The 14187-nt window shown below is 37.5% G+C and overlaps 2 protein-coding genes across 3 annotated transcripts; both read left to right on the top strand.

Moving 5' to 3' along the window:
• Positions 1-5129: 5129 nt before the first annotated feature.
• On the top strand, positions 5130-6964 carry LOC140021579 (mitotic spindle checkpoint protein MAD2). The gene is made up of 7 exons (XM_072072750.1): positions 5130-5566; positions 5686-5701; positions 5807-5937; positions 6026-6146; positions 6244-6347; positions 6459-6580; positions 6674-6964. Exons 1-7 carry the CDS (start codon positions 5494-5496, stop codon positions 6728-6730), a joined length of 624 nt encoding a protein of 207 aa, XP_071928851.1. The 5' UTR covers positions 5130-5493; the 3' UTR covers positions 6731-6964.
• A 1284-nt stretch (positions 6965-8248) lies between these two features.
• Positions 8249-12752, top strand: LOC113719698 (trihelix transcription factor GT-4). 2 transcript variants are annotated; one of them, XM_027244982.2, is made up of 5 exons: positions 8251-8926; positions 9697-9735; positions 10788-10919; positions 11740-11964; positions 12266-12752. In XM_027244982.2, exons 1-5 carry the CDS (start codon positions 8326-8328, stop codon positions 12472-12474), a joined length of 1206 nt encoding a protein of 401 aa, XP_027100783.1. In that variant the 5' UTR covers positions 8251-8325; the 3' UTR covers positions 12475-12752. The 2 variants fall into 2 exon arrangements, with proteins under 2 accessions (XP_071928745.1, XP_027100783.1); XM_072072644.1 differs by lacking the exon at positions 9697-9735 and having other exon boundaries at positions 8249-8926; positions 12266-12552.
• Positions 12753-14187: the final 1435 nt, after the last annotated feature.

Raw genomic sequence — 14187 nt, 5'->3', positions numbered from 1 at the left:
TCAGTTCAATCAACTTCGCAGCTTAACCAGAAAGTGAAAACTGCAGCACAGGGTTGCCACCAAAAACCATGCCAAAGCACAATGTTGTTCTGTTTTGTGCACAACAAATGCAAAACCTTAGAAGCTAGCATAAAAAGCATGATAATAATATATTAAAGGACAAAACATACCATAATATATGCAGTAAAGGAACAGCCCTTCAAATTTGGAACAGTATTGGGATGTCATATATATTCATGCAGAGCTACTAAGAATGAAGAAAGCACGTGGACCTTATAAGTAGGTGAGAGATGATGAAGGGGAATCTGAAGATGAGACACAAATATGCTTGTAGGGGACCGGAGTCTTTTAAGTCTTACTTGTGTCCTTGTGTGGTAAAAGCAGTCACGTCAGCAGATTCTCCGAAGAGAATTGGACCTATCCCTAATTCCCTATCCTTATGCATCTTAGTTCTCTATTACTGGTGGATTCTAGTAGTGCGCTTGGCTCTATGGGATTTCAGAAAAAATGGGACCAAAAAATCATAAATGCCTTTGCAAATCTGTGTTTGTGAACACATCTTTCCATCTCACTCTTTAGAGGCTGTGAAGTGTCAACCCGCAGACTAAGAATGTCTTCATATGTGTCTCCATATTTTCGTTCTTTTGTTTTTTACATGTAAACAGATTTATAGAGCTCACGGAAACAATTCTCGTAATAAATCACTGAATCCCATGTTGGCTTTTTTGGACCTAAAATCCCGTGGTTGGATTAAATGGCGAAGTGCATTCTGAGATAAGATACACTTCGGTCCTTTTATTTTATTTCGTTATTCTTAATTAGAAATATCATGCATGCAAAAGAAATTCTGGAACTACTAGCAAATGATTGCTTGAAATGATTAGCAGAAAGAGTAAGTAAAAGACAAACTATTCAGGTCACGTATCAAAACTAGTATTTTGTCAGAGTTCTATGAAGCATGAGAAGTAATTACGAGTTAATGACTGGATCCTTGCATGTTGTTGAATCAGTCTAGAAATATATCTGACGAATTTGCTGCTCATATATATACAATTTCAAACCATTCCTTTGAGTAAGAAGAAGAAAAGACAGTAAAAAGTGATTGCCCTTTCTAGTGATGAAAATGGTAATATTCGTGGTGCTGGTGGTGAAACAACACATAGCACCATCCCATCAACCGGTAGTTTAGCATTACTTATGCAACGTAGGGCTCTCTAGCAAGGAAAAGTTATCGCATTTACTTAGCCTTGATTGTGCCAATATTATAATGGGGCATGTGGCCGTAAGTCATTTGCAATTCTTGATTGACTTACCTTATCAGAAGGAACTGCGTGGCTCCTAATTGTTGGCGTGTGGAGACTGCAAAGAAACGTACTATTCCTATGTGTCCGCTGCATGCCAGAGTAACCAGATAAATATATGACGGGACGGGTAAGGTATGGAGCACAAATTGTGAACTGTGAAGTTGCTCGCTTGCAAGTTCGACATGGATTTGAGAGCCATTATTATATTTGTTGCCGCAGCCATGATGGTCCGCGACACAATTCAATAAAGTTTGCCATATCTGATTCCTTGTTTTTGCTGGCTATCATGTGCTTCACCATAAGACACAAGTAGAAGAGAATATGAAATTTTAAATTTTCAACTTGGGACTCGAGAGTTCTCAATTGCGTAACAATATGATACTTATAAGCAGTCCACTACTATTTCTAAAACCTCAGTGGATCGATCATGTTGTTGGGTTACATGTTACCTGCCTGAACCTACTGATTAGCTTTATCTGAAAAATTATTAACCCCAGACCTACATGCGACAGATAATGTTCTTAAGTTAGCGCTAAATTAAGCAGACAAGCAAGGCACCAAGATCGAGTCCTCAGCAGTTTAGCCGATATATAATATGAACAGTCCAAAATGTTTCAGTCTTTTTGCTTGTTCTTTATGGCGTCTCTTATCGGCTAAGATCAGACGAATTTGCATTATTCAGCTATCCACTACAGTATACGTTAGAGAGAGTAGCTAAAAGTTCGTGTATAGCCATTAACTTAGAATTCTTTTATTAGAATGCTCCCGCAGAAGACCTCAGTCATGATTCAAATATTTTGAGATCATATCTGGGAAGTTTCGCAGCATTAGAACAATGTTTGTTTTCTTGGGAAGTTTTACTGATTTGGAGTGTCCTACTCCTTTTCTGTGGTCAGTTTCTGGTACTTTGTTAACAATAGTAGACTAGATTGCTTTGCTTTAGCCATTTCCATCTGCCTTCACGTACAAACAGCCATGATCTTCTCCACAGTGCTTCTTTGCAGCCAACCAAATCTGACTGCATAACACTCCATGCCATAAGTGTTCCACTATCACTTTCTACAGTTCAGCGGCAAGAGTTTTCTTCGCAGGCAAATGCTCCTCTTCTTCTCCTGTCAAATTTGGGCTGAAGGTTATATTAAACACATGATATGACAAAACAGGATAGTAGCACCCGCCGGCCCCCCCACCACAAAACCCGGAAGGAGCCACTACTTGGGAATTTGGATTAGAATTAGGAGTGAAGTGTATGCTTGCTTGCTTTTTCAAGTGCGCTTTCTTTGTCTAACCACTCAAAATATTCGTTGAATTTTGTTAGTTTGTCCACAAAACATTCTTTCTTGTCAAATGAGTTAATCTTTTGGAAGATAATACCCAGAACATATAAAAAGCTTCTGTAGAGAAGTCTCTTTAGTCGAGTTCTTTATTTGCTGCATGAGAGAGATAGCTATCAGTGCATGTCTTTCCGAGTACGTTCCTTCTCAGTCAATATTATGTCCTGTTTTTCTTCGAAAGAGAATAAAAGACATATGTTGTTTAATTCTAGAATGTTAAGCCAATTTAGTGTGTTTTATCGGTAACTCTAGAATGTTTAGAATGCATGTATGTATATGTATATAGAACCGTATCCTTGAGCCAATGAGTTCATCAACTGGATGTAATAAACCAGATATTTGTCGACTCGATTAATTTGTTGTGGCCTACTCATCCGGGCAAGAGATATCGAGCGTCAACTTCTAAGACCTTGGTACAAAACATTTCAACTTTTGGGTGGTCCAGAAGTTCAGGCCCGATTCATTCCCGCAATTTCTATTTCCATTTGTCAGTGCTCACTGAAGCCTTTTTCAGCCAAAGCCCACCATCTATCAATAAAATTGACAAAAGGAATGATCAGTTAAGTATCGTACAAATATTCACAAAATGAGGCAGTTAATGAGCACATAGTGTCAACAATTTTTTTTTTTTTTTGGGGTTTCTTCAAAGGGGTGTCAGGCTATCATCACATTTATGGCTTAAATCAGAATCTGGTGAAAGACAGAAATTTTCGAAAGAATTATAGCAGAAGTTATATCTTTTTCTTTTTCTCTAACAAATTTTTACGCTTTCAATCAAAACATGTTTTCATTACCTTTTTATTTCATGCACATCAAATCGTTATCGTATATATAAATATATTTTTTATAAAAATAACAATTCAAATAAGCTCTAGGACGAACAAATATATGAACAGACCTGGTAGAACCAATGTAGAAAAACTAGGGTAGACAAATGCATGAAAAGACTAGTAGAAGAGGAGAATTCTCGAAAAATAAATTGAACAACAAAAAACAAGTGAAAGATTTATAGAATGCAAAACATGTTACTCGTATATTAATTCTATGAAAACACTTCTTGACATATGAACTATAAAAGAAACTAAAAATGGCAGTGCTATACCAGGGATAATTGTTTATGTAAAGTTTATTACACCAAAAGAGTCCTCATGCTTTACAGTTACCCTATACTAACCTTCCTTATGTTAACAAAATGATACGAGTCTCGACCCTCAAAGGATAATCAAAAACACAATTCACAAGTCTGGATTTAGAATTAGGTTCAACGTTTGGGATGGAAATTCTTTAACCAATCTTGGACCGTTTAAGAAAGATTAAAACGGGTAGAACGACACCAAAATCAAGTGTATTGTTTGATTTGATAAGTCAAAAATCACCTTAGAACTACTCTAAGATGTTTAAGGATAATTTTCACAAGCTAAAAGAACTATTTCTCATAAATAAGAAATTTTGAAATTTTTTGATAAAATTATTCTTCTCTATTCTCTCTAAAGAAAACGTCGCAAATTAGGCTTATTTATAATCTTACAAGATTCAAAACCTAGTTCTATTTGGAAATAATATAAGTTTTTTAATTCGACTAACAAGACACAATTTTCTAAACCTTAATAATAGTAGTATTTGCCCCCACGTGAATGGGCTGGTGGTTGGCGCCTCCTCCTCGGGACCGTTAGGTCTTGGGGTCGAACCTCCGCAGCAACATCAGTTCGCCGTGCATTTAACGTGCTAGGTCTGGTTGGGGCGCTGGGCCGGGCCGGAGTGGGGATTAGTCGGGCCGCCTTTACGGACTTGACCCGGACACCCCACTCCGTCGACAAAAAAAAAAAAAAAAAAAAATAGTAGTATTTGTGTCAAACATGCTAGAGATGTCTCAATAGACTTACAAGATCCAAACAAATGCTAGAAAATAGAAAATAACTCAAAAACGCTAAAAATTAAGAAAGCTAATTCGACAATGACCGGCCTGGGACATTAAATCGGACATGAGGCCGAACATCACTAGAAGTCACGTCAAAAAGGAAGCAAGCTGGATCCACGGGCGGACCTGGTCGCGTTTTTGCTTCTACTTCATTTTTTCGTGCTTTTCTTAGCCAACGAGCTACCCCAATGCCTTCCAAGTTGATCCCTGGTCTGTTTCATCATCAACTTGAACCAAATAGATGTGTTTGAAACACCATTAGTAGCTTGGAAAGTTCGGACCATAGAGATAAAGTAATTCTTCACTTTGGTATGTTTCGTACTCACATCACAAAACTTTTTTTCTCCAAAAGTAATCGTAAAAATATTAATTTAAGGAGATAAATTTAATTTTTGAAACATGAAAAAAAAAAAAAGAAATCACTCTAATAATGCCAAATATTCACTGAGGAACCAATTAAAATGGGCTTTCATCACTTTTCAGAAGGGCCCAGACAAACCCCCTCGCCCCCGGGCCCCAAATATGGTGGATATTGGAAAGGGATTTGCCCAGCACCAGTCAAGCCGGGTTAGAAATTGGAGCCCCGGAGAAAGTAGGCTCCGTTTTTGTCCCACTCAGATTCAAGTTCCCAACCGTTAAATCGCCAATTTCAAAACAATTCGACCGTTAACCAAATTACAAGTAGCCGTTAACGCGCCACCTTTGCTTTCTCATTTTTGTCCAAACCCTAAACCATTTCTTCATATTCATGTTCCTGTATCAATTATCAAGAATCGAAACCCAACTAAAAGTCCTCTTTTTGTTTCTTTGATAACCCAACCGTATATTGAGCACCATTTTCTTGGTATTTTTCTTTCATTCATAAACCCTTCAGAAGTCTGTCATTAAATTTCTTGTTCGAACATTTCTCAAATTTCTTAGACCTAAGAAGAAAATCATGGCTGCAAGAATAGCCACCAAAGATATCATCACCCTTCGTGGATCAGCAGCAATAGTCAGCGAATTCTTTGGTATGTTTGATCCTTATTTCATTTCTTTAATTTTCCCCAAAATTTTACTTTTCTTAAATTCTTTAGTGGTCTTGGTAAAATTGTACCTAACTTTTGTGTTTCCTGCAAATTCTTTGCAGGTTATGCAGCCAACAGGTGCAGAAATTAAATACTCAGTTTTCCCCTTTTTTTTGGGTTGGGGTCTTGAATGTAGAATCTTTGATGCTAAGTTTTTTTTTTTTTTTGTTCCTCTTGATTTAGCATATTGTACAACCGCGGAGTTTACCCTGAGGAAAGTTTTGGAAAGGTGAAGAAATATGGGCTACCTATGCTGCTTACTCAGGATGAAGGTGTCAAAACCTTCATTTCAAACTTAACTTCTCAGCTTTCAGGTAATTCTGGATTCGGGCTACTTTAATTGTCAATCTCGATTTGAAATTGCATGTGACTTAAAGTTGTTCAATTGGAACTTTGTAAAAGAATGGCTGGAAGCTGGGAAATTGCAGAGGGTAGTCCTTGTCATCATGAGCAAGGCCAGCGGTGAGGTCCTAGAGAGGTGGAATTTCAGTATTGAGACTGACAGCGAAGTGGTTGAGAAGGGGTACATTTCCTCCTCCATCCCAGATTCTTTTTGTCATTTTGGAAAAGGAAATTGTGCTCCTATGCTTATGGATTCTTTGGTTTGGTATCAATTTCAGTGTCTCAAGGGAAAAGAGTGATAAGGAGATTATGAGGGAAATCCAAGCTATCATGAGACAGATAGCTTCCAGCATTACTTACTTGCCGTGCCTGGATGAACCCTGTGAGTATAGAATAGAGTTCATCGGGTTATCTTATTTCTTGAAATCTATTTATTTATTTTTTTTTAATTTTGGGATGGGCTAAATGTGATGGTTTTTGTTACTGAATGCAGGTGTGTTTGATGTTTTAGCCTATACTGATAAAGATGTTGCAGTCCCATTTACTTGGATTGAGAGTGATGCTAAGCTGATTGCGAATCCACAGATGGTTAAGTTACATTCCTTTGACACAAAGGTAGGGTCTGCTGGGCAGAATCAGTCAGAATATAACCTTAACTTGTTGAAAGTTTCGCAAATTTAAGTATTGAGGTTTGTTCTTTAAATGCAGATACACAAGGTTGACACTTTGGTATCTTACAAGAACGACGAGTGGGACGAGCCGTAACGTTCAAATCTGTGTTGTTTCCGTCTTGGTTTTATTCAAATTGTGAACTCTGGTGAATCATTGATTCACATCTTGTTGCAGTGGTGTGTTCTGTAATAGTTGATTTGTTAGGATGAGCAACTTGTGAATTTGTTTTGTGAATCATTGATTCACACTGTTAAGACATTGATGTATTTTGTACTGGTCCATTTTTTTGGATGAGCCAACTGCAACTGAGAACTTCTGAATTTGATCTTCTGTTGTCCCTGCCATATATCACACTTTCAAGTTTCATCTGGTGAGTTGTCCTCCTGATTTTGGCTGACTTGCTTCTGAACTCGACTTTCAATTTGGGCTCTGCACATATATGCTCAAAGTGCCTAAAACTCGCTATTGCATTTTTAATCTCTTCGAAGGTCCTCAATTCGGAGCTTTTCTCCGCATTTCATCAAAGCCCTTAGAAAGGGGTTAAACCCTTATGCAAAATCCTGTCGCCTTTAGGTTTTGAGCCATCAATTTTCGTGTTGCTCTTAATCCTCTGTCCCAAGTTTCTGTACAGAATGTGCACTTGCATCAATCGGCAGGTCCCAAGTTTCTTGGACCTCTAGCTGCAAGCGCTACTATTATTTGAATGCGAGCTTTTGCAATCTATAAATATATATATATTTTAAAATGACGCAGCATGACGAATATATCTAGCTATTCTCTTCCCTGTGGTTAACTAGTAGTGCTAGGGGAAATTCTACGGTGTGGTACTATCATTCCACTTTGATAATTTTGATTTTTTCCTTACACAATTTTAAAAAAATTACTAGTTAATTTTGTAAAAAAAATAAATCTAGTCTAATATTTTTCTAAAATATCTTTATATTAATATTAGAAATATCATCAATCACTATACCTTTTTTTAAAATTTTTTCAATTTAAATTATAGGATTCGAATTTAGGATCTCTCACCTACACATCATCTCCCGAATTACCCTGCTCATCCCTCTCTCCAATCACGAAACCTTTATATTAATTACAGCAGTAATAATGATGATATATATCAAAGTAGTTGTTGGTGTGGAAAAGTTGATTGTATTAAATAAGATAAACTATATTTATTAATGACAAAATATATTAAATGAGGATAATTTAGAGAATTTAAATGTTAGCTATATTCTTCAATTGGAAGGTAATCCACAATTTGGAGCAAATGAAAAAAAAAACAAGATTATTAAAATGGAACAAAAGAAACATATCACATTGTAAAAATAACAGTGTGAACAAAAAAAACAAGAAAAAGAATCATGAGATACCATAAGTATCATATATTACATGGTAGATGCTCCCCTAATACTAGTATAATTATTCATTTGGTTGCACTTTATCTACATTTTTTGTGAACCTTAAGACTTTCCAATTTGAGCCCTTAAATAATTAATGCTGTTCATAAATCCATTTAGCAGGAAAAAAACGTTTTCCGGTCTTTCCAAATACAAGAAAAGGCAAAAATCTGGAAAATGCGAAATTCAAGGTGATAAATAGTACCAACATCTAAACAACCAACAAGAATTAAGACCGTCCCAATTACTACTTTTCTCTCCGACTCACTCTCTAATTAGTCCAGTATCATGTACGTGTCTGAGCAGCCCCCTCGAGCCATCGACTTCTACAAAGAAGAAGATAATCCCGAAACAGCCACCGGAGATATGATCATCGAGGTCTCCACAGCCAACAACCACCTCCCTCCGCCCCAGCACCGCCAAGTCTTGGGCGTCGGAGGAGGGGGTGACACCACCAGCAGCGGTGGCGAAGACAACACCAATACAACCCACCCATTATCTTCTTCTTCTGACTTAAAAGCCCCTAAAAAACGAGCTGAGACGTGGGTTCAAGAAGAAACTCGAGCCCTTATTAGCTTAAGGAGAGAAATTGATTCCTTATTTAATACTTCGAAATCTAACAAGCATTTGTGGGACCAGATTTCTCTGAAGATGAGGGAAAAAGGGTTTGATAGATCTCCAACTATGTGTACTGATAAGTGGAGGAATTTGCTCAAGGAGTTTAAGAAGGTGAAACAGAATGGGGACAGAAATGGGTCCGCGAAGATGTCGTACTACAAGGAAATTGAGGAGATTCTGAGGGAAAGAAGCAAGAACAGTAGCAGTTACAAGAGCCCTCCTCCTACTTCTTCCAATAAAGTTGATTCCTTTATGCAGTTTTCTGATAAGGGTACGTTGTAGAAAAGAAATTTTTTAGGTTGAATTTGCACTTGTGTTTTATTGATGATTTTTTAAAAAAAAGTTAAGCTAGTGAAATGGAGGAGTTATAGGGACCGTCAGTCCTACTTCTTGTAATAAAGTTAATTCATTTATGCAGCTTTCTGATGAGGGAATGCATAAATTTAACTGTTGTTTCTTCTTTTATTTTTTATTTTATTGAATTTGCATCTCTTGGTCTTGCGTCAAGGAAATTTGAGTCAAAGTAGTAGAGGGAGAAACAAGAGCCCTCTTCCAATTTATTGAATAATAGAAGTTTATCCCTTTATGCTGCTTTTGGTAATGGTTAAGATATCTGGTGTCTGGGTTGCATTTCCATTTCTTTGTACTGTAATGAGGAATTACAAAGCAAGGAGTCAGAATGGAGTATAGGGCCCTCTTCTTAATAAGGTTAACATGAATTTTTTTGTTTTTCAACTTTTGTTGTTTTTGTGACTTTATGTGGCTGGAGGAAATGCAATGAGAGATGGATTGAGTTTCTTTTCTGGTTTTGATGTTTCATGATGGTTTGCTGTAACACTGTGAGGAAATTGCTATTGAATGGACTTCAAGCTAAACCTTGTAGTTGTCTTTACTGTTTTGCGTGTGTATTTTTGTGTGTGCGCTCATGCATGTGTGTGCATGTTTTAGTGAAAACAGAATTTCTAGGAAGAGATACTTGTTGATTTATAGAAAAACTTATTGCTTGTAATGCAATCTTATTGTCCTATTTTACAAATGCAGGTATTGATGACACCAGTATTACATTTGAAACAGTTGAAGGTTTGTTATATGTTAAGCTTTTGTCATTTGTGCTAACTGTCAATTGCTTTACTTGAGTATAGTTTAGATAACAAATTACAAATAACCAAGTTTATGTTGAATTTGCAATTCCTCGCAAATGTTTGCCCCTCCCCAAGGACTTTGATAAACTGCATGGACTTTTGCTGAGGTTAGCACTATTGAGAACTGTTTAGTAGTTAAGTGACAAAAGTTGGTTTGTTTGATGAAGGTCCTTCACAAATTAAAACTGTTCACAAATTAGAGTGGCTAGCACATTCAATTTCTACTTTATAGTTTTGGTAACTAGGAAGTTGCTTGTGTTGCCTTGTACGCGCTTAACATGTTGATTCACGTATCATTTTGATAATTTAACTTGAGATTTAAAAGCAAAAAATAATATAGAGAATTTTCTTGCTGTTAATTTTCGTGCATGGATTTCAAAATGTTTGACTGCACAGTATGCTCTTATTTAATGATATTATGATGTTTAGAAGTATGCTTTGTACAAAGTTTGCCCCACCAGCATATGATCATAAACCAGTCTGGCTTGGTCTACTTTGCACATAGGTATGGCACTAAATGTTGTATTTGTGTCTATAGCCAAAACTGTGGTTTAAAGATTGGAGAGTAGCCAGTATGTGTAAAACAGAACATAAATGTGCAATGGATGAGAAACAGGGTACATGAATAAAAAATGAAAAATGCTAGAAACAAGGAGAGGAAGTTTCTAAATGCCTCTGCATCTGTTCCATACAGGGATCAGATTGTTAAAAGAGAGCAGGCATCATTCGTTGGTTAGATCTCATGGTTCTTCTTTTCCTTTAGTCATGTTGCTTAACCTTGAAGGCTGACAGTTTGCTCTTAACCATGATCTGATTTTGCCAACATTGGGTAGTTTTTCTTGTAGATGAACTCATAAGCATATCTTCTGATTCCGAAATGTACTAGATCCATTTGTCTGGAAATTTCTTCATTTATGAGTTGGAGTGGTCTGTCCATTTGACAATCCACTGCAATGCTAACTCTGTGCTTTTGACATCCTTGGCATGCAGGTGATGGTAGGCAGCCCCTTAACTTGGAAAGGCGGTTGGATCATGATGGGCATCCTCTGGCCATCACTGCAACAGAAGCAGTTGCAGCTAGTGAAGTTTCCCCCTGGAACTGGAGAGAGAATCCTGGAAATGGTTAGAATAATGCATCCAAATTTCAACAAGCAGCATACAGTTTTTATGCTTCTTATAAATGTTGCTTTTGGTCGGGGATGCAATTGATTCCTTCTTAAACATAACTCTAATCTATTTTTTGGGGCTGGACAAAACCATAGTTATCTTCCGGTAACAAGATGGATATGTGTGTGTGTAAATCGTGCCCCTATCATACTCAGTGGTGCTAATTCCTTGATCGAGAGTAATCACCCAATTAAAATTAAAAGAAAATATTGAGATCTTGAAAACACCGTGATATATACTATGCAATAACCTTGGATGACTAAGATAATAATTTGGTATTTGAAATGGTAGCTCTACAGCCTTGAGGTGAAGTCAATCTCAAGTCTCACACAAATGATTAGTTTGGAAGTAACATTCTTGGTTTAGGAAGGTTTAGGAATAGGCAGCCTTACCCTTTCAAGTTGAGGCAGGGCTATGTACCTTACGTAATGTTCTATTAATGGTACTAGCTCGAGAGAGTAGATACGGAAGCTAAATAGGATAGGGCAGCTATTGTTTCCAAAGAAGAAATGAGTAGTCAAAATAAATGTTTAATGTAAAATTTGCAGTCTGCTTCCTTTGGAAGTTCACTCTCGCTGGTTATCCGTGATCTCAGATGAAAACTCAATAAACTTGGTAGTGAACCTTGTGCAAATTCGATTTGGTATTTCTTTTCTTTGTAGCATAGACAGTCAGATTTCAGTAGCTGCGGAGCACAATGTCATGGACTTGGACAAGTCTTAAGATCTGTAATAATTTTTTCTTTCTTGTTTTGTTTCACTTTGTCCTTGGGCAGGTCATCAGAATGCATCATATGAGGGGAGGGTCATATCTGTCAAGTGGGGGGATTACACAAAAAGAATTGGTATAGACGGCACTCCTGATGGCATCAAGGAAGCTATCAAGGCCACTTTCAGGTTAAGGACGAAGCGTGCATTTTGGCTGGAGGATGATAGTAACATTGTCCGAACTCTTGATAGGGATATGCCCTTGGGGAACTATACCCTCCATGTTGATGAAGGTAATGCTACACTTGTATGCTTTTTAACAGCCAGAAGATGGTTAACGGTCCTGCATTACACTTCTAAAGCAATTCACGGTGATAAATTAGTTCCGACCAGTGTTCTTGCTATGGTCATGGTGATGCACATTTCTTTATTCTTAATTATAAAATAGACAAATATTACTAGCATTTTATAGTAATTCTGGACTGAGGCCTGGTGTAGATTGTGTTTGGAACTAAATACCATGGCCCAGCTCTCAGGTCTGACATTTAAATTCTTCTGGTGAGATCTCTTTTAAGTAATTCTTCTGATTCGCAGGTCTGACAATTAAATTCTGTCTGTACGAGGAAGCAGATGACTTGCCAGTGCACACTGAGGATAAAACGTTTTACAGTGAGGATGACTTTCGTGATTTTTTGTCTCGTCGAGGATGGACGTGTCTGAGAGAGTACGATGGTTACCGAAACATCGATAGCCTGGATGATCTGTGTCCTGGTGCAGTGTATCGCGGTGTAAATTTAGGGTAGAATTAGCAGAATTTAGGAACTTAGACCCTGATTTGGATTTCAAACATCGTACCAAAACAAGAAAGTTAATTCTCGAAATTGCGCTTTGTTGGTCTGGCCTGCCCCTGTCTGGGACGCTGTTTGCGTCCCTAAAACGAGATTTTATGTCTGTTGGCTTAATTACGTTTTGACTGCCTTGGAAGGTGGTTTGGCCAAATGACTACCTTGTACCCCTGAAAGTAACTTCTGTTGAGTATCTCAAGCGGAATTAATGAAGAGAGGATATTGTACCTTGCAAATGTATTTACTCTGGACAAAGAAGAAGAGAGAGAATTTCAAATGGTACCCTCTTTTAGACCGTCCATCATTTTTAAGCGCAGCAACTCTTCCTTTCATAGTCTATTATACAACTAGAGGTGCAGATTAATTTCAGGATGGACGAGAGAGGAGAGAGAATCAAGCAATGGTTTTACTTGTTTGCATATATTTTCAAGCTTCGCATTTTGTGAGGCTTGCTGGAAGATATTCATCCGGGATCAGAGTCATTTCCCGGTTGTAGACGAGAGCAAATAATTGGTACTTATCCTTTCGGTTAATCTCTCCCTTTGCAAATCCCTGTCTGGGCAACGTGCAGAGTGGAGGTTTGAGGAGACCGAAGAAAAATGGATGTGTATAAATCTGAGGGCCTTTCTTGGGCTGACCAATGGGACCCCGAGCCTCTACCACCTGCATCAGACAATGACAAGAAGAAGGGGAAAGATGGGTCTAACAAGAGCAAACTTGGGAAGAAGATTTTGACCCTCAGCTGGATTAAAAGCCTCGGCAAGAAATCCCAGAAACAATAATGAGGATTTGATTTAATACAACTAACCTCTCTTGTTCTCGGATGTGATTTGTTGATGGAAAAAACTCTTGGAGCAATCTTTTCTCATCCTCCCTGGATCAGCTACCAAGTTTCATATATGGATCATTGCTTGTAACTTCCAAATTCTATATGGTATGTAGCACATTTTTCTTGTTCATTTAAAGCCTTTAGATAAATGGAAGGTTAATCTCCATTCCAGACCTTTATAGCATGGTTTAGTATGTTGTTCTTCTTTTATATTTGTTTTTTCCTCCACTACAGCTCCCTCTGGCTTTTGTTGGCATATTTGTGCATGGCGGGTTGCAATTTTGCATGCAATACATCATGACGATGTGAAAGAGTTTTTAGAATGTATGTTCTCCATATATTTCATAGCACCCTCCCTCGAACAAAATAAACACAGGACGAAGCAGCAAATTTTAATTTTCCAAAACTTGGAATTATTCAATCAATTAATGCAAGTTTTGTTTCACATTTCCAGTTAATTTATTTATTGCGCATTATTTGATTATCCCTTATATCACACGGGGAAATTGTAGAGAAAAGAAAACTTGTTATACAACTTTCCAATCAGATAGCCAATTGAGTCAGTGGAACAATTTCTTTAATTAAGCTCTCTATTTGGAGAGACATGCAAAATGGAAGTCCACGGTGAGAAATAAAAGCGACCATATACAACTCCAAGGTGCTTTCTTCAGCTGACCGGAGGAACCCAACCAAGAACAAGGGTAGGGAGCAGATTTTGTCCCTTCACAAGGCATGGAATTTTAGACAAAGTCAAGAAGGATATGAATACAATTATAGCTCGATAGTTAAGATAGACTGTATATCCTGATAAACAGCTTTTGCAACACTCTTGATTTTATCGT

The sequence above is a fragment of the Coffea arabica genome, chromosome 11e (genome assembly GCF_036785885.1).
Source record: "Coffea arabica cultivar ET-39 chromosome 11e, Coffea Arabica ET-39 HiFi, whole genome shotgun sequence".
NCBI classification, from domain to species: domain Eukaryota; kingdom Viridiplantae; phylum Streptophyta; class Magnoliopsida; order Gentianales; family Rubiaceae; genus Coffea; species Coffea arabica.
The sequence above is the reverse complement of the archived record's forward strand: the minus strand, read 5'-3'. Positions and strand labels throughout refer to the sequence as shown.